Below are 23,962 nucleotides of genomic sequence, written 5' to 3'. Positions count from 1 at the left end.
GTGAAATCCAAGGTTGCGGCCAAGAAAAGGCTATGATGGTAGGTTAATGGTAAAAATTTTAATAACGACAATTCAGATGAAATTGGTGCCACTTGGTCTTGGCACAAAATTCACCTGAATTGTCGTTATTAAAATTTTTACCATTAACCTACCATCACAGCCATTTCTTGGCCGCCACCTTGGATTTCACATCTTTTTTCACCATAGCCTTTTTGAGGGCCGTACACTTTTTTTACAGCTTGGCTATTTTGGATTAGATTTCACTTCTTTTTATATTTGTATATCCCAAAGCTGTCCTATGGCCAGCTTTGGGACTTTTTAAACATATCTTTTTTTCTTTACCACAGGAAGAAGAAAAGATGAAGCAGAAAAGATGAAGCAGATTTTGAATAGTTTAAATATTTCTGATTTTATCAGTAAATGTACAAATTATAATATAATACATTTATTTATTACAGAACTATCCATGGTGGTTTCTTTGTAACTGAACACTCTACAAGGTGACTTCTTCTAACTGCTCTTTCTACAGGGTGAATTGTTTGTAGCTGAACGATCTACAAGGTAATTTCTTCTAGCTGATCTCTCTACATAGCTGAATTCTGTACAGGTGATTTGTTTGCAGCTGAACTCTCTACATGGTGGCTTCTTTGTAGCTGAACTCTCTACAAGGTGACTTCTTCTAGCTGATCTTTCTACAGAGTGATTTGCTTGTAGCTGAACCCTCTACAAGGAAACTTCTTCTAACTGAGCTCTGTACAGGGTGAATTGTTTGTAGCTGAACTATCTACAAGGTAATTTCTTCTAGCTGATCTCTCTACAGGGTGATTTGTTTGTAGCTGAATTCTGTACAGGTGATTTGTTTGCAGCTGAGCTCTTTACAGAATGGTTTCTTTGTAGCTGAACTCTCTACAAGGTGACTTCTTCCACCTGATCTTTCTACAGGGTGATTAGTTTGTAGCTGAATTCTGTATAGGTGATTTGCTTGCAGCTGAGCTCTTTACAGAATGGTTTCTTTGTAGCTGAATTTTCTGCAAGGTAACTTCTTCTAGCTGATGTCTCTACAGGGTCATTAGTTTGGAGCTGAATTCTCTACATGGTGGTTTCTTTGTAACTGAACACTCTACAAGGTGACTTCTTCTAACTGCTCTTTCTACAGGGTGAATTGTTTGTAGCTGAACGATCTACAAGGTAATTTCTTCTAGCTGATCTCTCTACATAGCTGAATTCTGTACAGGTGATTTGTTTGCAGCTGAACTCTCTACATGGTGGCTTCTTTGTAGCTGAACTCTCTACAAGGTAACTTCTTCTAGCTGATCTTTCTACAGGGTGATTTGTTTGTAGCTGAACTCTCTACAAGAAAACTTCTTCTAACTGATCTCTGAACAGGGTGAATTGTTTGTAGCCGAACTCTCTATAACATAACTTCTACTAGCTGATGTCTCTACAAGGTCACTAGTTTGTAGCTGAACTCTCTACATGGTGGTTTCTTTGTAGCTGAACTCTCTACAAAGTGACTTCTTCTAGCTGATCTTTCTACAGGGTGATTAGTTTGTAGCTGAATTTTTTACAGGGTGATTTGTTTGCAGCTGAACTCTCTACATGGTGGTTTCTTTGTAGCTGAACTCTCTACAAGGTGACTTCTTCTAGCTGATCTTTCTACAGGGTGATTTGTTTGTAGCTGAACTCTCTACAAGGTGACTTCTTCTAGCTGATCTCTCTAGAGGGTGATTTGTTTGTAGCTGAATTCTGTATAGGTGATTTGTTTGCAGCTGAGCTCTTTACAGAATGGTTTCTTTGTAGCTGAATTTCCTACAAGGTAACTTCTTCTAGCTGATCTTTCTACAGGGTGGATTGTTTGTAGCTGATCTCTCTACAGGGTGACTTGTTTGTAGCTGATCTCTATACAGGTTTCTTGTTTCTAGCTGATCTCTTGAATTCTCTTCAGGGTGACTGCTCTATTAGGGTGAATGCTCTATTAGAGTATCTCGATCTTGCACTTACTACACTAAATTGGATTTCGTGTTATAATTCCGTGGCTTTAAGTCTGATTCTTCTACACCATTGAAGAGCCTTTCTAAGATGATTACTCCATCTGTACAGTGATTTTCAAAGCATTACCCCAAGCGGTTTTTCTGGTAGGCATGGCAAGTAGTCGTTTTTTTTTATTAGCTAATCTCGATTGCATTATTGTTACACACTGTTGGTTTTTTCGTTGTATCTTCCTGGTTTTTAGCTAGATTTCTTTCAAACCACAAAACGTTTGAGGTTCAATAGTTAACCTATTCACCCACCGATTTTCACCCATACGTGGTTCACCCTGTAGGCGTGACAACATATTGATGTTATTTTTCGTGAATAATTGCTCATAACTCTTTGCCTGTTTATCGTATTCCAGCCAAAGTTGGTACCGAGATGCGCCTTTATACACCCCTTCTGTGTGCCAAATTTCAAGGAAATCGGATATGGCGTTCGCGTTTTATAGCAGTTTTTGTAAGTGTGCGACAAGAGGAAGAAAAATAAGAAGAAAAAAAAACTAAGAAGCTAAGCCAATTTTTGAAGTCGCATATCTCGGGAACACTTGAAGCGATTTTGCTCAAATTTGGAATGTGGAGTGCTGAAGTTGGAGGGCATGCCCACAGAAAAAATCATCTTGTTTCATCAAGGCAGCACAGAGCTACGGAGGTGCAAAAATTGCATTTTCTTTCTTCCTGTCAATATACTTACGGGTGTTGCGCGCCGGCTTCTTGGGCCGCACGACACACTACCGTGTGTCTTGATTGTGGAAAAAAATATCATGATATTGCTAAACATCACAGTATTTTCATATAGTTGATAATTCAACTTCAGTGAGAATGTTAAAGAAAGGGCTGTTAAGAGTGTTTGACTGTTCTTTTAGAGTCACAATTTCGACAACCTGATCTGCAACCCACTGATCAATGGCATCACATGATGTAATCCATCTAGCCTAGAATAATACACAGGAATTGAGCGCAAAGCTATCAAAATCTGTTATAACAAAATTTTTGTTCAAAACAAACTCCATGGCCAAATTATCAATTCATCCTTTGTACCTGTTCAACTCAGGTCCACTGATACAGCGGCGGATTCCTCTAATAACATTGATAAGAAATCATTATTGCTCTCTCCAATTCGGATCCAGGCTGCTTGCACCAATCGATTCTAGCAAATAACACTGTTGACATTAGGGCTGGGACAAAGCTTCGAATGCTTCATGAGTTCGAAGGTTAAGTAAACTTCAAATTATAAAAGTATCCTTCGAAGCTTTGTAATACACTCATACTCTACTAAAGAATTACAAATAAACATCATAATTTTTATTGCAGGTGCTTATTCCTCTTGCGTGATCAATGTTTGTCTCTTCGCGATCGATTTTCGTGTGCCACACGCACTTTTAAACCATCGAAGTTCAGCTTACTACCATAGTTGCAACCTTAAAACACCTTATAAAATGATAGATGATGCATGGAAAGCGTACTTTTAGCGATTACTTGGTGTTTACCTGCGCATGATTGCAGTATAGCGGACATACCCATTTGCAATCGATTGATCGCATCATTCAGTACTGCTGCTATGCACTTTCCAAATTCTTACAAACTTATTAAAAAGATAAAACATAAGAAGGATGTGCATAAATACAAGATAACCTGTAACTTGAAAGATAAATCAGCTTTGCTGTCTGCCCTTTTCCCCCCAAAATAATAATAATAACACCGAATCTTCGAATGTTCGAACATTTTATTAGCGAATATTCGAAGGTAAATTTCAATATTCGTCCCAGCCCTAGTTGACATCCTACTGTATGTATTATGATTGTATTGTTTTGGGATAGTCCCCTAGACATATCAGACCCTGTCTGTCTGGCAGTTAAAATAAATAAGATAAAATACCACTAATACTCAATAGCAACTAGTGCTAAGTACAGCAAATACTGTTGTCATATCAAAATCATGATAATACTATTCCACCAAAATTTAGATGATAAATTTATCGCTTCATTACTACTATACACACCATACCATGGTTGCATGATAATACCAAATGGACGTCAAAAAGAAACATAATATCAACAGATCAATTTACATATAGACTCAAACAAACTTTTAAGCCATCATATCACCTTAGATAAACAGTGGCATATACAGCAACTGTTTAAATGCTTCATCTGACCTTAATCTTAATACTGTTAGTTGTTCTTGTCACAGATGTCAGGGATTGCAGTTCTAAGAGTAATAGCTAAGTGGCACTGAGAGAAGATGCCACTGAGTAACCTGTCAGAGCACGTTGCTTCAAACAGGCTGTTGTAATTTTAATGTGTAAAATACAGCAACACTATACACAAAAACATTGTTACTGCATATATGCAGTCACATGTTCACGATATCTGTATAAGGAGCGAGTGTCTATATATAGCTGATCATACAGATTGTTCCACAGTTTACAGTCTACTTAATTTTATATCTCTACAAGTACAGCACTATCTAATACATAATTCTACACTAACCTTTTTCTGTATGTACTTTATCATTATCATGCTTAATTAGTGGTGGCCTAGATGGCTTCGTAGGCTAGTAATGAACACGGGTACAGAAAGTAAACAATGTTATTAGCGTATATGCATACACAGTATAGTGACCTACAAATAACTACTACGGCTGGCTGAATATGTATGTATATGCCACAATTGAGCAACTATGTACTTAAATACAAAAATTGTACTGCTACAGGCCTTAAATTTGTGTGTACACTTTACAGGCCTGTGAATGTGTGTGTATACACTACATGTCTGAAATAGTAGCAAAAAAACAGTCCACAAGTTTGTACAGTCACAGGCCTGTAACATATGCATTACCATGCACACTGTACATAGTGTGTGCATGCTTTTAGGTTTCTATCAGTATGCAACACTGCTTTGCAGAGTCACCTGCTATACAGTATGTATTGTAGGCAGATCAGTAATGACATTGTACTGTGCGGTATAAAGTGTACGCCTACCATAGCAATAATCGCCACATACATATATGTACTCCCCAAATATATTATACTACCAATATTTAACCTTGGGTTTCTCATCAGCCTTCATATCACTGATATCTGGTAAAGGTATAGAGCCTGACGAATCCATTGGCTTAGCAGATATCACTGTAATCACAGGTCTACAGCAATAAACACAATACCTGATATCAATTAATCCATGCATTTAGTTGTCTAACTATATTCAATATATTCCCAGGTGCCTATGTGACCAGCAATGTAGTTTTTCTGCCAGATCACAAAATCCAGAAACTCACTCATCTTCCTTTAAACTGACATAAACCACGATCCATGTCATGTGGAAATACCATTGCACATGCATTTCTCTCACATTAAGATAAAATACTTTGCTGATGCTTTTGCAAACAGATACATAGGTATGGAAGGATGTACAGTATAGACATACAATAAATAGAGTGATGAGTGGTTATGTAGGCATAGAACACACACAAAACTATGGGTGCGGATACTCAGCTGGCTCCAGAATACATGGATATGCAAATTCAATTCAAAACTTTAAATACTGACCTGCTAGGTGTCTGCTCACTAACTGGTGGTTTACTATGTGCTTTAGCCACTGGAGGTTTCATTGTAGCAGGTTTCACTGTAGGTGGTCTTGTTGGACGTGGAGGAGCAGCTACATGTATGATGTACAGTCACATATGTATTTCAAAATTGTACCTAAATATCTACAGACATAATCAAGACACACGATAGTGTGTCGTGCGGCCCAAGAAGCCAATGCGCCACGCCGTGGGTATATTGACAGGAAGAAAGAAAATGTCATTTTCACACCTTTGTATGTCGGTGATGCCTTATCCGATTGGAACCAAATGTGCCGCAGAGTTGCACGCCAGCTAGGGGAGTCCACATTCCAAATTTGAAGGAAATCGCTCAAGCCATTTCCGAGTTACGAGCAGCCAAAGTTTTGGGGGTTTTTTTTCTTCGTTTTTTTCTTATTATTCTTCGTATTTTCGCACACTTGCAAAAATTGCTATAAAATGCAAACTTGTATTCCGATCGCCTTGAAAATTGGCACACAGAAAGGGAGTCCAATGGCAAATCATAGTATCAAATTTGGTGCAAATCCGATGAACAGTTAAGGATTTATGACCAATTATTCGCGTTAAACAAGATTGATTTGTTGTCACGCCTACAGGGTAAACCACTTCATGGAATGACTTGAAAATCATTTTGTGGATAGATCAATCATTGTAGGAGTGCCTTTTGGTGGTTTGAAAGCAATCGAAATAAAGATCATGGAGATATGACACGAAACCGAAGGTGTGTAACAATTGCGCGATCGAGATTCATGAATAAAAATACCAATAATTTTCACACCTACCAGGCAAACCGCTTAGATCAGTGAGCTGAAAATGGGTATGTAGCTGGAATACTCATCGTAGAAAGTCCTTGTAGTAGTACAGAAGAATCAGATTACAAACCATTGAGTTATGATTCCAAAGCCAACTCAGTGTAGCAAATGCAAGATCGAGATACTCAAATAGAACAGTCACCCTAATAGAGCATTCAGCTAGTTCATGACTTACTCCATTATAGATTTCTATTACATTGCAAGTTATGCTGTAGGGAGTTCAGCAGCAACCAGTTAATATTGTAGACAGTTCAGCTACAAGCAAGTCACCCTGTAGAGAGTTCAGCTACAAATATATCGCTGTATAATTATTACAAGTCACACTGAAGAGAGTTCAGCTATCAACAAGTCATACACCCTGTAGAGAGTTCAGCTAGAAACAAGTCCATGTAATAAATATATGTATTATATAATTTGTACATTTACTGATAAAATCAAAATTAGTTACAATCTTCTTTTTCTTCTTCCGGTGGTAAAGAAAAAAAAGATAGATTAAAAAAGCCCCAAAGCCAGCCATAGGCCGGCTTTGGGGTATACAAATACAAAAAGAAGTGAAATCTAATCTAAAACAGCCAAGCTGTAAAAAAAGAGTGCAGCCCTCAAAAAGGGTATGGTGAAAAAAGATGTGAAATCCAAGGTGGCGGGCAAGAAATGGCTATGATGGTAGGTTAATGGTAAAATTTTTAATAACAACAATTCAGGTGAATTTGGTACCGCTTGGTCTTGGCACAAAATTCACCTGAATTGTTGTTATTAAAATTTTACCATTAACCTACCATCACACCTGTAGTTTATTTGCCGTATTCTCACTGTACAAATCAATTTTTCTGCTGATACCACTTTGTAGGGCTGCAACTAGGTACTTCGGCTTCTAGGGCTGATCATTGCTTTGGCTGTCTAGATAAAGAAAATGGAATAAAATGGAATCCAAAAATGTGCTAACATGTGGGGTTCTTGCAGATCCAGTCACATATACTAGTGGACATAGTCTGAATAAGGGATGAAATGTCTACTATACATCTTCAGGTCTTCAGGTGCAGACAACCTTCCTTGTACACTGTACTTTTTTTGTAACAATATTATGAGTGGTGACCCTATGCATACCGCATTAGAAGAAAGATTGATGCCAGGTTTATTGTTTTTCATCTGAATGCATGCCCCAACTATCAATTACTGAAATAGCAAAGTGGCCATTATACTGTACTCCATTTTCAGCTATGTTCAGCCCATTACACAGCATTACAAACAGAGAACACTCTGAGAAGGGCCTCTGCAATCAATCTAGTCACAATGGAAAAAAACTTGTTCCTGTTACAAATGTAGGGAAGCCATCACGCAGCACTACTATGAATCGACACGTTGTACTGTCAGCAAAGGTAAATGGGACACAAAGGAGGTAAGTCCATGTAGCATGTATTGGACATACTGCGAAAAGACATCTGTTGGGCTGAAGCGACATAGAACAGTGAAAAAATCAAGCCCGTAGTTATCGAGTTACTCTAGTCGGAAGCCATCAGCCAGTCAGACAATCAGCAGAAAATTCCACTGAATAATTTTTTGTAGCAACCAATTGGAACTATTTATCAGGGCTTGTAATGGATACTGCCAAGGTGCCATGAAGGTATTGTGAGGCTGGCTATTTTTAGCAAAAGCCCAAAACCTTATATCTTACTGTATGATAAACTAAGGCACATGAAACAAAGTGTGTTCTCTCCCTATAAATATGTCATACATATATACTCCCTGTAGACACAGCTCAGAGGACTCAGTATACTCATAAGCTAAAAGGAGTAACAGTGTATCACATCCTGGATACATTGTATCAACGAATACAAATTCTGAATAGCTATAGTATGGTGAAACTATTTCATGACTCCCAACAAGACGACCTATAAAATTCTGCTAGATGCCGTATAGCCTAAATATTTTGAGGGGTAAATTTTCAAGGTTGAGCAATTTATCTAATTTAATTTTTTTGTGGATTTGCAAACACTCTCCAAAATGTATTAGACTACATGGAGTTTTCAAGGATAACTTTTTGCTGGTAACCCTCAAAATAGCGAAATCAGCAAAAATTTTCCCCCTCAAAATATTTAGGCTATATGGTGTTTGCAAGCTTTTCGCAGGAAAGGTAAAGGTTCTTGCAGTGCCATAGCCTTCTTGTAAGATTGTACTTACAGTAACCGAAAAGATAACATCGATATATGTTTATTACAGAGTACCTGTAGGTAGCCATGCACATACTGCAAAAGTTAAAACATTTCCATTGTACAGCTGACACAGTAATGCACACATACATGCATACAGATAACAGTATGCACATGCGGTAACAAAAGATGCTATATTTTTCTCATACACTGTTTGTATGTATGTGTATGTATAATCAGGACACATGATAGTGTGTCATGCGGCCAAGGAAAGCCAATGTGTCTGGGCACACGACAGAAAAGTGCGTATTTTACAGGAACAAATTTAAAAGTGATTTTCACACATTCATACCTCAGTAACGGTTGAACATACGTAATGGCCGTTTTTTTTTCTGTGGAACATCCCTTCAGGTGGGACATTTTCCATACAAATTTTTTAGCTTAATGGAGCTAAAGTCTTATATCTTATTTTCCTACAGGTAACTAGAGAGATTTGTAATATTTACAAACTAATTTTACTGTACTTCACATTAGATGCTGAACGTCGCACACAGATAAAAGCCAACATACAGTACAAATACAAAAAGAAATGATATCTAATCCAAAACAGCCAAGCTGTAAAAAAGGGTGTGCGGCCTCACATCTTTTTCATACTAGCCTATTTTGTAAGGCCTCGCTCTTTTTCACAGCTTGGCTCTTTTGGATTAGATTTGTATAATGCATGATTATGATGGCTCATATGATTATACATACATCTATCTGGTTCATGAGTTGAACGAGGTCTTGGAGGTTTGACAGGAACACTAACTGATTGCTGGGTAGAAGCTGATTGTTGGGATTGTGCTTTCCTTAGTGGCTTTGGTGGTGCAGAATCCTTAGCTGGCAAAGTTGGCTCACTGGCTGGCGGAGGTTTCTCAGGCCTAAAATAAGTTGAAATTGTTTGATAGCCAAGTCTTCACAATTATACTACAACCAATTAAGGCTTCAGCATAACAATTAATACTATGTACAGTAACTCAGTCTTCAATGTCTTATTTCTAGTCCACTAAAACACATTATAAGTAAGCATGGCAGGTAGCAAAACAGCAGTGATGTAGGACATGTGTACATGTAGAAAATAATCCACTAGCTAACAAATGCTTTGCATGAGTCTAATACAGTAACAATAATTGCACACACGCACATGCACACGCACACACACACACACACACATATGCACACCCCTAGCAAAATCCCTTAAACCAATTCCCTACTTCCCAGCTGACATACTTCAATTACAAGAAAACTGTATGTACGTATACTACCTTGTAAGTACATTTACTCAATACAGACAGCTATGAATTCCACATTTTCAAATGAAACTTGGTGCACCCAGCTGTGAGCTAATAAAAAGCTATCTAGTACATTTCCAATGTTCAAGCACACAAATCATTAAACGAGACTTTATTTGTGGCACATGATATGTTCTGAAATTACAACATATAGTAAATTCATTAGAATGTAAGTGGGCAGGCATGCACCTTAGATGCTGTGACTACAATGTTACTGCATGATGAGGAAGTACATAGATAAATTAACACTACCACTTGACCACTCTTACATCAATTAATAACAGAGGATATGCATACCGAAAACATTCTAATAAGCATGTGATATTTTGAGGGTGAATGAAGTGCGAATTGATTTATAGCGTGACAGTATCAGCGATTCTTACAGAGCGGTGATTTCTTCTACCCAGGAGATAGTATAACTGGCAAGCGAAAGGCTTCCCGTAGCGTCAGTGGTGAGTTATAGTCCTAGTGAAGTTGTCAGTGTTTCTTACGGAGAGGTGATTTCTTCTACCTAGGAGATAGTACACCTGACAAGAGAAAGCCTGCCCATAAGCATTAGTGGTGAGTTATAGTCTGAGCCGCATTAGCTACCCATACTTTTGTATGGGATTTTTACAAAATTTCGATAGTCGTTCAACGTTATCTTTTTTTGGAAAGCGCCGCCGCGCTACTGTAATTGATCATAATAAATACAGTGCGCATATCCTCTATTAGCATAGCTAAATTAGTTCAAACCTTTGAACCTCACTGTCATTGGTAGCGGCCATCTCGTTAATATCTGGAAAAAAACAGAATAGTAACAATCAAGACAATTCAGTCTGCACTACCATTATCCTTTTCCATCGTATCAGTAGAACTGACATATGACACAGGGCGTGGTGGGATCCGAGGAGTAGCCATTCACTAGATACCATGAAATGTTTTTTTTTCTTGCGAATACAAAATAAACTTACGTGTAAAACGAATTCGCTGTATCAACCTGCGTGACTAGAAATGATCGAGAAAATGACAATATTTGTTAATGCGCGATAAATAGAAAGAGTAATCGATACCGACTGGATACCGCGCTGGGTTATCCAAGTAAGCGCCGGCGCGGAAATAAGGTCACCAGGAAGCAAGAACAAAATGGCCGTGGTGTGTTACTTTGTAATTGTGGGACACAACGATCATCCAGTGTTTGAAATTGACTTGAGCAAAAGTAGCGAGAGTCAAGCAGCTAAGGTAATTTTACAGTTTGTGACTCAAAAATGTCACAAATTTCTGTATTCTATATTTTTATATTCATGTTCTGCTGTATAAATTTTGTGAGAGTACCTGTAACAGGGGATCCACTCATGAGACACTGATTTTCAGTGAAGCTGTGTATACACACAATATGCATGTCAAGTTTGACCACGGGCATTTATAGTGAAGACAGTAATCGAAAGTCTTTCTGGCATCACCTTTATAATTACTTATGTGTCAAGTAACTTCTTAATCACTGTTTTGTGTTTTGTTGTGTACTGTTTAGTTTGTAGTGTACTGTAGGTATATGTATGTTTGTTTTTTTGTAGGCGGACACCTTGTACAGGCTTTGCCTTTTGTGTATGCCTTCCTTTTTGGTAAATTGATAATAATAATAATAGTGCATGTTGACATGTAGAGTTCACAACGTAACATGAAAAAGGGAGTAGTGTTATGAATTGATGATATCAAGAGTTCATAATATATATATACTCGGTATATATCTTGATGATATGGATCATCAGTGGGTTGCAACATACAGCATGTATGTAGACAAGTCATCACCTAGTGTTTTTGCATTCAGTAGTTTTGATGGTAATGTCTGATTTCCTGGATTTACACCCTTCTTGTGGTATGATGTTCTTTTCACACTTGTATGTGTATAGTGTGAAGTGCAGCAATATAGTTGCTCATTCTGACAAATTTATATATGGCTGCTCTATTAGAGTAATTTTAAAAAGAATTGAAGATGGCTAATTTAATTTTAATATGATATGGAATGTCTCACTTCAAGGTGCGTCTCTGCTTCATTTCCACTTGAGCTGCATGGAAATAGCATATTTTCCAATATATAAATACACAGATATAGTTAATGTGTTAGTATGGTGTATTTTAGCTGGGCCCTTGGAAATAGCCTAGTGGGTGTTGGAAGGTTTAAATTATGTTCAACTTAAATGGCTTGACCAACTTGGCTTAACTAGCAGTGTTCCCAATTCCCATACTGTATGACTACTGCTCTGCAGTTGTTTCATCAGGGTGGCATGTTTTGTTACTGCCTTAGCTGTCACTATTCTGCTTGCATAGTTGTGTGTTCCTACGTCGTTGGTCTGTATCATTCATGTAGCCTAGCTTCTGGGCTGATATATACCTAACTGCATTAAGTACAGATTGTTTTCATTAATCATACAGTAAACATAATTGTTGTTTCATATCATCTAATTGTAAAATATAGCAAGAAGACAAACGCCATCTAAATCAATTCATTGTACATGCTGCATTGGATTTGGTTGATGAGATGAAGTGGCAATCTTCAAACTTGTAAGCTTTTAATGTTGTTTATTATGTGTAATGCTGGAGAAACCAGGATTGAAACCGGGTCAGGTCACATTTTGTCTGGGTCGACCAGGTCTGACTCGCTTTATAGGATACTGTATCTGGGTATGGCCCAGATTGTGAAATGGCTTGACAGTGTGGAATTTTAAGTTTATGTTTGCATCTCAGTCTAATTCTGCAACAGCCTGGCATCATTCATGTGCACTCCCACTCATCTGGATTGTGTGTTACTGTCTATAGATATATAGCCATGCCCATTTATCAGTAAGATGTGATGGAAATCTGTAGTACTGTATGCGCCCTCCTATAGGAAATGTGCTTTGCTATTCTTTAGTCTTGCATGGCCTGACCGCTTTTTCATATACTTTTTTGAGTGATGGTCTTCTGCTGACCTGGCCATACAAGACTAAGTTACTGTACATGGGACCATTCCCATTAATTGATAATTAATGATTGTAAAACTTAGAAGGGTATAGGAACCAATTTCTAACCTATAGTATGTTCACGTTGAGCTGAATCCTGAAAAACAGCTAAAAATTTGAAGTGGATTTTTTCTCAGCAGAGTTAACATTTCAGCCTACCAGATGATTATTGGTAACAGCAAAGGTGTCAACAACAGACATGTACAGTTTAGCTCCATTACAAGTTCAGGAAAAGACTGTAACGGACGGTGTACTTATATGGCTTCCCTGTAGGAAATGTATTGTGAAAATTTTGATTGGCCGTAAATATTATGTCAAACATTTGAACAAAAAGATTTTGTAATATTTTTAGCGGATCAAGCAGTACTACCAAGAGTACATAATAAAAATAGGGAGCCCTTCCTATTTTTATTATGTACTCTTGGTACTACAAATGAGCCAAATTTCAAGATTGTGTGTAATTGCATCGATGAGTTATTAAATGTTTTCCAGGATTCAGCTCAACGTGAACATACTATAGTCCAGTTCTGATTGTGGTGGAGATCAAGAATGGGACACTCTGATATTAGGCACTGCACACTCTCTGTGAAGCGTGAATACATTATAGTGTGACTTTAATTCATTCAATAAGTTACAGTAAGTATTCTTAACATTGTACCTCTCACTCGTGCCGAACATATGTTTATACGTAGCTATGGGTGCATTCACTACAGTAATCTAGTTTAATAGATATTTTTGGCTGAACCTTTTATGGCCGCACAACACACTATCGTGTGTGTCTTTATAACCAATGGCATAGGATAAGATCCAGCTAAAACTTATGGTGTAACGTATTTTGCAAACTGAGTTTGGTATAGGCTGTAAAATAATCCAGGTACTACCTCTTGTAAAGCTGGAGACACCATTAAACACATGCTGATATTGCTCTACCTAGTAAGTCACAAAAGGTATGCACATGCAATTTAAGCAAAACTGTATGCTTGTGGTTAAGCTATAGTGTTACATGGCTATTTCCAACAAGTATAGCCATAATTAGTTTTGCCTTACTCCCCTTTTGCTAGCTAACTCCATACATACAGTACTACAAAGACTAGTTGAATTAATGGTTATTGTGCAGTAAATTTGATGTACTGTATGCATTTTAATGCTAGACAATGCTGATGATGAATCCATTGTGAGGAAGGCAATTGCATAAATTAAAATATAAGGTGTAAAGACAGTTTGAGTAGTGCTAAGGGCCAAAACCAATAGTATGGTAGCGTAGCTATCACACTGGTGGTGTTAGTCTGATATGTAATTTGGATCGGTTTTGTAAAATCTGGTCACAAATGGTCCAATTTTGGATGCCAATAATGGTCTGTTCAGACCAAAATTGATCTGGGTACTTTTAGTGTTACACTGACTGTAAATTGCACTCCCATTTTGAAACTTCATGTGCTTTTCATCTCCTAGCTACACTTGTAGCTACAGTGTATAATTATGCATAAATACACACTACTGGACAATTTTTTCAAAGAAATTTCAATGAATTTACTGTAACAAGCATGGAACTTTGAAACTAGCTTCATGGTGTTTTGATAGCAATTTACAATTTCATGTGCTGAATCCTAGAAAATTTGGGTCAAGAATACTTTAAAAATTGAAATTGTATTGAAATCACTATTAAATTTCAGAGTAAATCCATAACCTAATTAATTGAAATTTCAACGAAATGAAAAAAAACCTTAGCACAGTGTATATTGCAAAATATAATCTTTATGAGTTATGACTGTGGAACATACGTGCATATATGTAAGTACATACATGCATAGCTATATACAACTGAATGCATGTGCACTGCCACTGGGTAGCGTATACACATACTGTACTGTATGCACAGTCACCCAATGTAATAATGTATTAATTTACTGTACAAACAGTCCAACAACACACTGCTTAGACACCCAAAGGCATTTTCAGTGTAAATTCACTTGAATTCTTAATGAATTTTATTGTATAATTTAGCATTCTTTACCCAAAGGTTGTAGACTTTCTTGAGTTCATGAATACCATGATGATAACTTTCATGTAAAACAGAAAACTACAGAAACCCTATGGTAAAAATCTTCATTAGAATGTCATGAAAAACTGAAGCTTTTCTGTGGACTTTATGTAATTCAGTAGTAAATTAAATGAATAAATTGTCCAGTAGTGACAAGGTTTCATTACCTTTACAGACTAAAAGTAACCATTCATAATGGAGACTTGCAACTAATATCCATTGTCATCAACTTTCATAAAGCAGTATGCAGCACGCTAGTTTTACACAGGAGTACAGTTTGCAGTAACAATTCGCCTGAACGGTAATGTACAGTTTTACGCTAATTAGAGTGCTATTCTTATATATATATAGGAGTAATTTTGTGTAACCCTGTCCACCAGTATATTTACGTGATGATCCGTTCACTTCATTGCATACAAGTATACTGCATTTTTGTAGCTGTGTAGCCTTTTTATTGTAGCTGTGTGAATTCACTGTATATAGCTAGTTGCCTAGTCGTAAATAATAAATTGATTATATAAGGGGGTCATGCTGCATGGGTTCCCAGGGTTGCACCTCTAGACCCCCTTGAACTTCTAATTGCTATAACTAACTGTACACTGAGCCATATAGCAACTTTCATGCTGTGTCCCCTGTATGTCAGGTCTACAATTACCTACCTATTATACATAGTATAAATAGTCTGAGGAGCAACAGATAGGCTTGAGCATATTTAGCTACCTAGCAGTGAAATATCACTAAAGTTGCATATCTGAGTGTCTAATTTTTCAAAAATTTACTGTGGGGGCATGCCCCCAGACTCCCTAGAATGCTTGTGCTTCACACTTTGCTGTGTGCTTCACCCACTGTGCAGCAACTCCTCTTTCATTGGCAGCACCATGTATATAGTAGCAATTTCAACATATACGATGGCCTGACCAACTCTCATCTGGCCCTGCTAGAAACATCTTATGCTATGAAAATCACCTTTACGGAATATATTACAGTAGTTTATCTAACGTCAAATATAGCAGTATAAACAAGGCTGGAGGCCAAATAAAGCAGCTCTTCAAATGACCTACTTTCATCTTATTTAAAGCTCACCAAACTCCTTTGTGTGTAAATCCTTACCCCCACGCAATATTTCTCCCATATATATAGAAACAATTTTGCGTACCTCCACATAAAATTTCTCCCATATATATAGGAACAATTTAGCATACCCCCACACAGAATTTCTCCTATATATTTATAGGACTAGCATTGTACATAGGGGTACGCTATTTTACAGTGCTTCTGCCTATATACTGTATATAGGAGTAGAAGTCTAATTAGCGTAATTCTATCCTTGCTACACAGTGAGCTAGCTATCAATTGGTACGGTAGTACCATTGTAAGTAGGGGTCGCCCCAAAAATTTCGCGTGCTGCCTATGTAAAATTCCGCCCCTTAAAACTAGAGACATCTTACATGACGAAAATCACGTTTACAGAATAGTACTATTCCATACAATATCATACAGTACGGTAGTACTGTATATTAGGGATCATGCAGTTTTGGCTTTCTTGCCCAAAAATATCACCCTAAAACCAGCCTCAAATTTCCTTCATAACAGCTTGGCAGTATTGGTTAGGCATAGTCAAGCCCAAAAATGCCTTCAGAGTGACCCCCAAACCCTTCCAACAAGTTTCTAAAGAATTTTAATTTTTTTCTATTTAACATAACTAACTAACTGATGCCTTCAGCCAAGCATAACTCGACAATGGGTAAGGCTACAGGCTTGATTTTTTCACTGTTCAACGTTACTTCGTCCTGAGACTTGCCTTTTTGCCAACCGCAGAACGTACAATGCGTGTATCATGGACTTACCTTTGTCCTCCTTTGTGTTCCAGTTCATTTCACTAACAACGCAAGGTGTCGATTTGTGATAGCATGATATGGCTTCCCTCTGGCTGTGTCATGCTTTTCACCCGCATTTTCTGTAGCGACTGGATTCATTGCAAAGAAGTTTCTTGTGCTGTTCTTCGTTTGTAACACTGTGTAACGAGCGGAGCATAGCTACAAACGAAGCATAATGGCCACCTCACTTTTCAGTGCGTAATTGATTACTGGTGCGTGCGTTTAGATGCAAAATTATTTATGGAATGTCTGGCACTGTTCTTTCTTTTAATGTGGTACACATGGATTCAGTAGCCATAATCGTGTTATTACAAAAGTAAACAAACAAGTAGAAGGAAAAACTAGGAATTTTAAGCTGGATCAAAGAATAAAAACAAGGGAACAGCTGAAAGTTGTGAAACAAGGGAGGTTGCCTATACCTGCAGATATACTACTGGAAATGTAATCCCTAATTCAGTCATGGTTATAGACTGAAGAGTAGGGATTAGATGTCCACTAGTATATCTGCAGGTATAGGCAACCTCCCTTGTTTCACAACTTTCAGCTGTTCCCTAGTTTCCCTGCTTTTTTGTTCTTTGATCCCTAATCCAGCTTAAAATTCCTAATTTTCTCTTCTACTTGTATATATTATAACAAAACACCAACAGCCAGATATAGAATTTATTTTAATCGTTACAACTCAAATTTTAATCCACTGTCTGACTGACCACAGAAGCAGTGCACGGCCACCACTTTACGCCACTATACAAACTCACCAGTGGGATGTCTTTTGGGGTTCCGACGAGTGTAGGCCCTCTACGCCTTGTCTTTTCTTTCATCTTCAATCAGGCTGCTTGTCTTCTTCATCCAATGAGCCATATTGAGGGTGCTACTATAAGAGGTATACTAGTTAGATATCTGTAAATTCACAATTGGGATTCTGTTTGTGATAGGTTCGCAACCACACCCATCAAATAAAGATATAGGTGGTCAGGACTAATAGTGATAGAGTATGGAGACCATACCTCTTGACAATCTGACTATTTACTTAACAGTAAACAGGATGATCTCACCCCTTATTCTAGCAAGCTGTACATCCCTTGGATGATTTGAGATACTTTAATACAACAGTCACTCTAATACAACAGTCATGTGATATGTTCTAATAGAACAGTCACACGTTACACTTTAGCTAGCTGTGCTACAACAAAAAACTACACAAACTAGTATTTTTTTAAAAAATTGTTATGAAGTAGGGATCTATGCAATAAAAAGTAGTGAAACAAGGGATGAATGATGGTATTACAGCATAGCTCGGTGGGAAGTCCCTATTTTGGTTCAATGCTTCATTTTTTAATTAACATTTTAAAAAAATACTAGTTGGGTTGCTCTTGACGTTCATAGTTCTCTTGCATGGTGACACCAAAGTGTTAGCTAGAGGACTATGCATGCAATGTCCCACTAGTTCTACCATAGATCTTAGAGCAACAGTCCACTGATAAGATCATCATCATCATCCAACCCATAGAATAGTGATTCACTGACTGTTCAATAAAACGACATGTGTTTTTGTGCATATACGGGTAGCTATACAATGAAATGAATGAATCAACTCTTTCTCTAACTACAGTGTATAGCTAGTTAGCTAGCTATAGTAGTAGCTAGCTATAGTAGTTAGTCGCTTCTGAGTTAGTGATGACCTGTTTTGAATAGCTATTTACTGTGATTGATCTGATGTGATTGATCTGATGTGATTGATCTGATGTGAAAAAGAAGCTAGCTGTAGGTACTGGTGATAATCAGTTATAAATTACGATTTCTTTTTCACACTATATGTTTACTGGAGTAAGCAGAAAGAAATGTAGGCAACGCATTAAGTGCAAGAATACGTAACTATAAAATCCCCAATGTGACTGCTTTATTAGGGAATCCTCAATCTCATACAATATATACTCAGATATAGACGTGTTTAACAAAGAAGCATAGTCATAAAAATGCTCTGTGTGCACAAATTGCCAGCCATTTTTTGTAGGGCAAGAGAAATGCGATGTCAACTGCAACTAACCTATCGAACAACAATAGAAGTGGGTAGTTTGAGGACTAAAACCATTGGGTATGAAAGTATCAGTTACTTTTCAGACACTAAAAGTAAGTTGCATGATTCATTTGGTAAAACCAAGAGTATATAATAGAAACCACGACTATCAAACGGGTGTATTACCCTTGATTAATGATTGCGTAAAGTAACACGGATATTTCAGTAATCGTACGTTTTCGTTGCCATTAAGGGTTGCTGTGTTTAGCCCAAATCGGCGACTAAACCAAGTGAAAACATGATAGCGTTAAGGAGAATTGGCTACTGTTAAAGTTCTGGCACTGCCAAGCGGATCCCTGAAGGCGTGACAACACGCTCATTTGTGCAACTGTTGTTTTAGTAAGCTGGAGTTATCTTGGGTCCTTAGTCCTTACTACACTTTCTTTATACAATAATTATTGAATACTTGGTTGAATAACACGGAAAACTGGCAAAAAAAGACCTGTTGCCATGTATGCATTTCAAATTACCATTTCGCATAAACAAATAATTACTGAAATATCTGTGTTACTTTGTGCAATCATTAATCACGGGCTAATACACCATTCGACACTCTTGGCTTCTATTATATACTCTTGGTAAAACATATAGACAGGTTTAATGAGAAGGCTTGGAATTATATTACATAACGCAATCTGGATTTGTGTAGGGAAAAAAGATTGGTGAAATCAATGCAAGCAAACATTTTTTGAAGTATTTCTGCATGCTGTATTGCTGCATCAATAATTTACTACTTGAAAGTGAAACCTTGTAGTTCTACTTTATCAATACCTGAAAAAAGAGTAACAGGGTGACTTTTCTGTACAGGTTGTTTATGAACGCGAAATTTAAATCACCTCCCAAAATTGGTTGCCTGGACAGTTGCCTAGACTCACTGCAAGACCTACTGTTACAGTAGGTGATGAAACAGTGGTGGAGAGTGGAAGAAGCTTGAGCTGTACCCTGTTATGAGCATGTGAACCTAACCAATCAATTATATACATAACTGCCGTACTATATGTATGGGATACTTTTAAAGCCTCGTAACTCACTTGTTCTTGTTCGTATCAAAGTGCTTTTTTGAAAATGCGTATGCAAACATATGAAAACATACTTAGTCCAATACAAAAGGGAGTGAACATGTGTTCACCTCTTTGATATTACTGTTAGGTGGGCGCTCAGGTGGGACACGAACCTACTATAGTTCTGAATTCATGACAATGACCCTTTTGTACTATTGTTTATCTTGCAGGTATCTGAAAACGGTGGATCGTTTTAATGAACTTACAATTAATGCTTTTGTCACAGCAAGCCGTATCTTTTTATCAAGAGTACGTATATATATTTACTGTATAACTTATGTACATCACAAAGTTTAAGAGGGATATTTTTACACATCAAAACTACTGTACTATACATAGGAAGTTTCAGGGGTTTTGTGTAACCAGTACATATCATGGCAACTAAACATCAAAAATAATAAAATAGTGAAACTATTCATAATCCTTTTTATGATGCGATAATTTTGCAAGTGTTAGTTAAAATTCATAAGGGTGTACACTGTAACTTGTACATACTTTGATTATCATTCTCTTTATCGTGATGATTGTGTTGTGAAGGATTACGTGTGCACAAAAAGTGGCAGATTATAAATCTGGTGCTAGTACATTGACTAAATTCCTTAATGGACACAGAAATGAGGTTTATGCTGCTACACGATAATCTTAGAGCAACTGATGATGCAATTAAGTTATTTTTTATGGAAGTATATGAGCTGTTCATTAAGGTACAATGTATATATGTGTATGCCTAACCTCCTGTAAATTCAGATTGTATTGAAACCTACAAGGATGCCTTGTCTATTTATAGTAACTGGGTTATTTGGAATGTTTTCTGCCCAATTGGTTAATTTAATTATGCACAATTAGCATTAGCCACTAATGGCTACTTGCTTAAATCCCCAAGGAATAGTGTATACTACATTTCATTCAATCTGCTACAGTACATTGAATTATACTGTAATAGTATGTCACTTACCATAGTAGGGTTGGTTGTTAAGTGCAATGTGTCTATTAAGCGGATATTATTAGCTGATAAGCGCACATGGCCCAATGCGAGGCTCAACACATGACAAAGTTACACATGGAAGGAAAAGCTGGAAGTACTGGAAAATTAATGTCTCGTCAAGCACTTATGTCTACCTTGAGGTCTCCCTTCACTGTGCATACAGTAAGTCAGCCTTCTGGATTGTGATATTCACCACGAAGACTTCACCCAGATATGGGGTAAAATATTCTTATACACTGTCATGGTGGCCACGAACTACTCTTACAACGTAGTAAACACACCATAATTCTTAATTAGGCTTATGCAGGTAGTATTATTTTTACAAGTTTTCTCTGAAAATTATAAGCACATGCGCTTAACAACCCGACTCTATGGTACATGTAGTTGTGCAATTGTAATTAAGTGTCTTATACAGAGATTATCAGGTTGGTTTTAAAAGATTGTTTGCACATGCTAAATCAAGATCATTTGGTTAGTGCATATGAATATTCAAAATAGTGCTACACATATACAGTATACATTTTATCTGAGTCACAAAACTATCCTTTGAATTGCAGAGAATATCCCAATAGCTTTTCAGATGAACTGGTAGTATATAAGAATGATAAAACTGTAATAAAAGACCTTACAATATCATGCACTTCAAAGTTTGTATATGCAAGCATGGGCAATCAACCTGAAGCCTCTGTATTAGTAGTTATAAGTTCCCATGCATATGTGTATGCATTTAATTGTTTGTTTTTTTTTTGTTTACAGGCTGAATTAAACCCTTTTTATGTTCCTAACACTACCATTAAATCACAAAATTTCCGATATCGAGCAACTGCTGTAGCAAAAAAGCATTTGTTATAATGTACGTATGTATTATACTTCAAACAAATATTGAAGCCAAATGTGTATACAAATTATAAAATATACATATGCAAGTGTTTCATAATACACAAGATACATACAAACTATCTAAGTGTGTGAATATACAGCACATACTACAGTATGGGCATGTAGTTATGCACCATCTATTTCAAAATATGGATGCATGAACTCTGTAACAGTACAATAAAAATTCACGTATATTCAGTGCTCAAGTCTTTGTCAGTGGTTTCCACTGCGACAGCAGTAGCTTTAGTTTTACCTGTGACAATATGCAAGTACACATTGAAACATAATAATAGTTGACTCACTTTTGTCTGTTCTTGACTATCAGCAGTTAGTGTCCCCACTCCATCCTCACGAACGTGCAATTCTAGAAACAACTTCTCAATTGGGTTAGCCTGGATTCCCATTGAGCAAATAGGCATGTAATAGTACTTGAGTCCAAGTGTGAGTTGATCCATTGTAATGCTAACATCAGGATTGCTGTATCCAATAGCTGACACCACAGATATTGCTGCAGTGATGAACAAGTTTCTTTCAGCCAAGTGTGAACGGTCATAAGCAAGTTGAAAGCAAGAGACTGAATAGAGTAATGCACAAAAGATACCGTCATATAGGGACTCCGGCATGGGTGTTATTGAAAATAATGCTTTTAGTGATTCCTGGACAGATGCAGACCTGAGCCACTGAATGGCTGTTGAATGCAAAGATGGCTTAGGTGATTTCTGGTCATACAATCTGAATAATGTGTTAAGATTGTGGTTATCACTATCAACATCATCACTGCTGCTGCTGCTGGAATGTACCTCTGGCTGTATTAATTTTGGCTTGAGGACTCCATCTTGTGTGTAGTGCATCAGAAGTGAAGAAAATGACTGACATAATGTTCCGATCTCTTCCATCATTGTTTCCAGTGCAAATTGACCCTTTGGCTGGTATTTCTTGATGACATGCAACAAAAAATAGCTAAAAATTGAGCTACCCAAGGCAGTCATTGGTAGTGATGCTTCGAATGCAGCACAAGCACATATTACATGCACTGTTGGCTTCAGGTGCTCACTGGATGCTATTTTCTCCCCAATTCCTCCAGCATAGCAGCAGTCTAGGATGATCAATACATTACGAGCTTTACATTTTGCTGTCTCCAGCCATTCTATGAAATTCTCTGCTGTGATGCTTGTCTTGATGTCTCCCTTGAAGTCTGCTGGAGCTAGAACCCACTCATCTTTACCATCTAAACCTTTTAAAGTAACTGCATGTCCAGAAAAGTGAAAAATGAAGATACCGCCTTCTTCCACTTCACTGGCATAGTCCACAAACAAGGTGCCAAGCGCATCTTTTGTGCACAATTGCGACTTACTAGTAGGTGTGTAAATGCGCACTCGATCTTTTTGCAATCCAGCATCAGCTACAAGCGACTCAGCAATAGAAACAGCCTCCTTTGCCGCAATCTCCCCCAAGTTGTGACTACAAAAGTCAGCGGTTGACTGTTTATCAATACCCACACACATCGCGTAACTCTTCGAAGGATCAAATTCAAGAACTGTGTTTTTGCTCAAACCGGTAGTGGAAATATCGACCACACACCAATCGTCACTTATTGCTCCATCTTTACATTTCAGTTTGGGCCTACTTACTATTTTCCCCATTGTATTGCAACAAAACGTAGCCAATCAAGTGAAGTATCAAGTGCAGGACCAACAAACTACGAAACTGCTGAACCACTGTCTAGACTAGACGGCACCATAGTATGGCGGTACTCTCCCCGATCGCTACAACTAACTTGTGACCTCATGACTGTATTGTTATTGCGGGTAAATATTACGTAACTGAGTGCCAGAATCTTAATTGTGCTGAGATGGGAGGGTGCTTACCCGTGATAGCGAAGGACGTGATCGGTAATTAGATCAGGGGGTTTAGTTCAGAAAGCATAAAGCGTCGCATGCATGGCTTCTTTAATTGACCAAAGAATGTTAAGTTGTTCTATAGTTCATACTAGGAAAGGAAATAGCTAAATGCATGGGAGTGAATGTGGCTATATATAAGAAGCCATACTATGCCCTACGCATCACTCTTCGATGCTGCAAAAAACAGGCTCATGCAGTGTGGTCACACATCTCATATGCACAGCATTTTACTTCATTCACTAGCAAGCTAGTCCATTGCAT

At 37.5% G+C, this 23,962-nt stretch overlaps 3 protein-coding genes across 4 annotated transcripts in view; 1 reads left to right on the top strand and 2 right to left on the bottom strand.

The window, feature by feature from the left end:
* Positions 1–10,977, bottom strand: part of LOC136239594 (SH3 domain-containing protein 19-like) — a 68,329-nt gene extending 57,352 nt beyond the window's left edge. For both annotated transcript variants that reach the window (XM_066030354.1, XM_066030355.1), the window contains exons 1-7: positions 10,859–10,977; positions 10,733–10,808; positions 10,641–10,683; positions 9,328–9,494; positions 5,581–5,689; positions 5,078–5,174; positions 4,523–4,586 (exon numbers count right to left, since the gene is read on the bottom strand). In XM_066030354.1, the coding sequence (XP_065886426.1) occupies positions 4,523–4,586; positions 5,078–5,174; positions 5,581–5,689; positions 9,328–9,494; positions 10,641–10,683; positions 10,733–10,805 (553 nt within the window). In that variant the 5' untranslated portion in view covers positions 10,806–10,808; positions 10,859–10,977. The remainder of the gene's footprint in view (positions 1–4,522; positions 4,587–5,077; positions 5,175–5,580; positions 5,690–9,327; positions 9,495–10,640; positions 10,684–10,732; positions 10,809–10,858) is intronic.
* On the top strand, positions 10,967–21,847 carry LOC136239596 (trafficking protein particle complex subunit 2-like). The gene is made up of 5 exons (XM_066030358.1): positions 10,967–11,126; positions 12,361–12,446; positions 20,107–20,168; positions 20,549–20,640; positions 21,678–21,847. The coding sequence occupies exons 1-5, from the start codon at positions 11,031–11,033 to the stop codon at positions 21,771–21,773; spliced, it is 432 nt and encodes a 143-aa protein (XP_065886430.1). The 5' UTR covers positions 10,967–11,030; the 3' UTR covers positions 21,774–21,847.
* LOC136239595 (uncharacterized) lies at positions 21,748–23,580 on the bottom strand. The gene is made up of 2 exons (XM_066030357.1): positions 22,103–23,580; positions 21,748–22,053 (listed from the first exon to the last, which is right to left on the bottom strand). The coding sequence occupies exons 1-2, from the start codon at positions 23,441–23,443 to the stop codon at positions 22,003–22,005; spliced, it is 1,392 nt and encodes a 463-aa protein (XP_065886429.1). The 5' UTR covers positions 23,444–23,580; the 3' UTR covers positions 21,748–22,002.
* Between the last annotated feature and the right edge of the window lie 382 nt (positions 23,581–23,962).

Source organism: Dysidea avara, chromosome 11, assembly GCF_963678975.1.
Source record: "Dysidea avara chromosome 11, odDysAvar1.4, whole genome shotgun sequence".
NCBI lineage: Eukaryota > Metazoa > Porifera > Demospongiae > Dictyoceratida > Dysideidae > Dysidea > Dysidea avara.
This window is presented reverse-complemented; position numbering and strand designations above follow the sequence as displayed.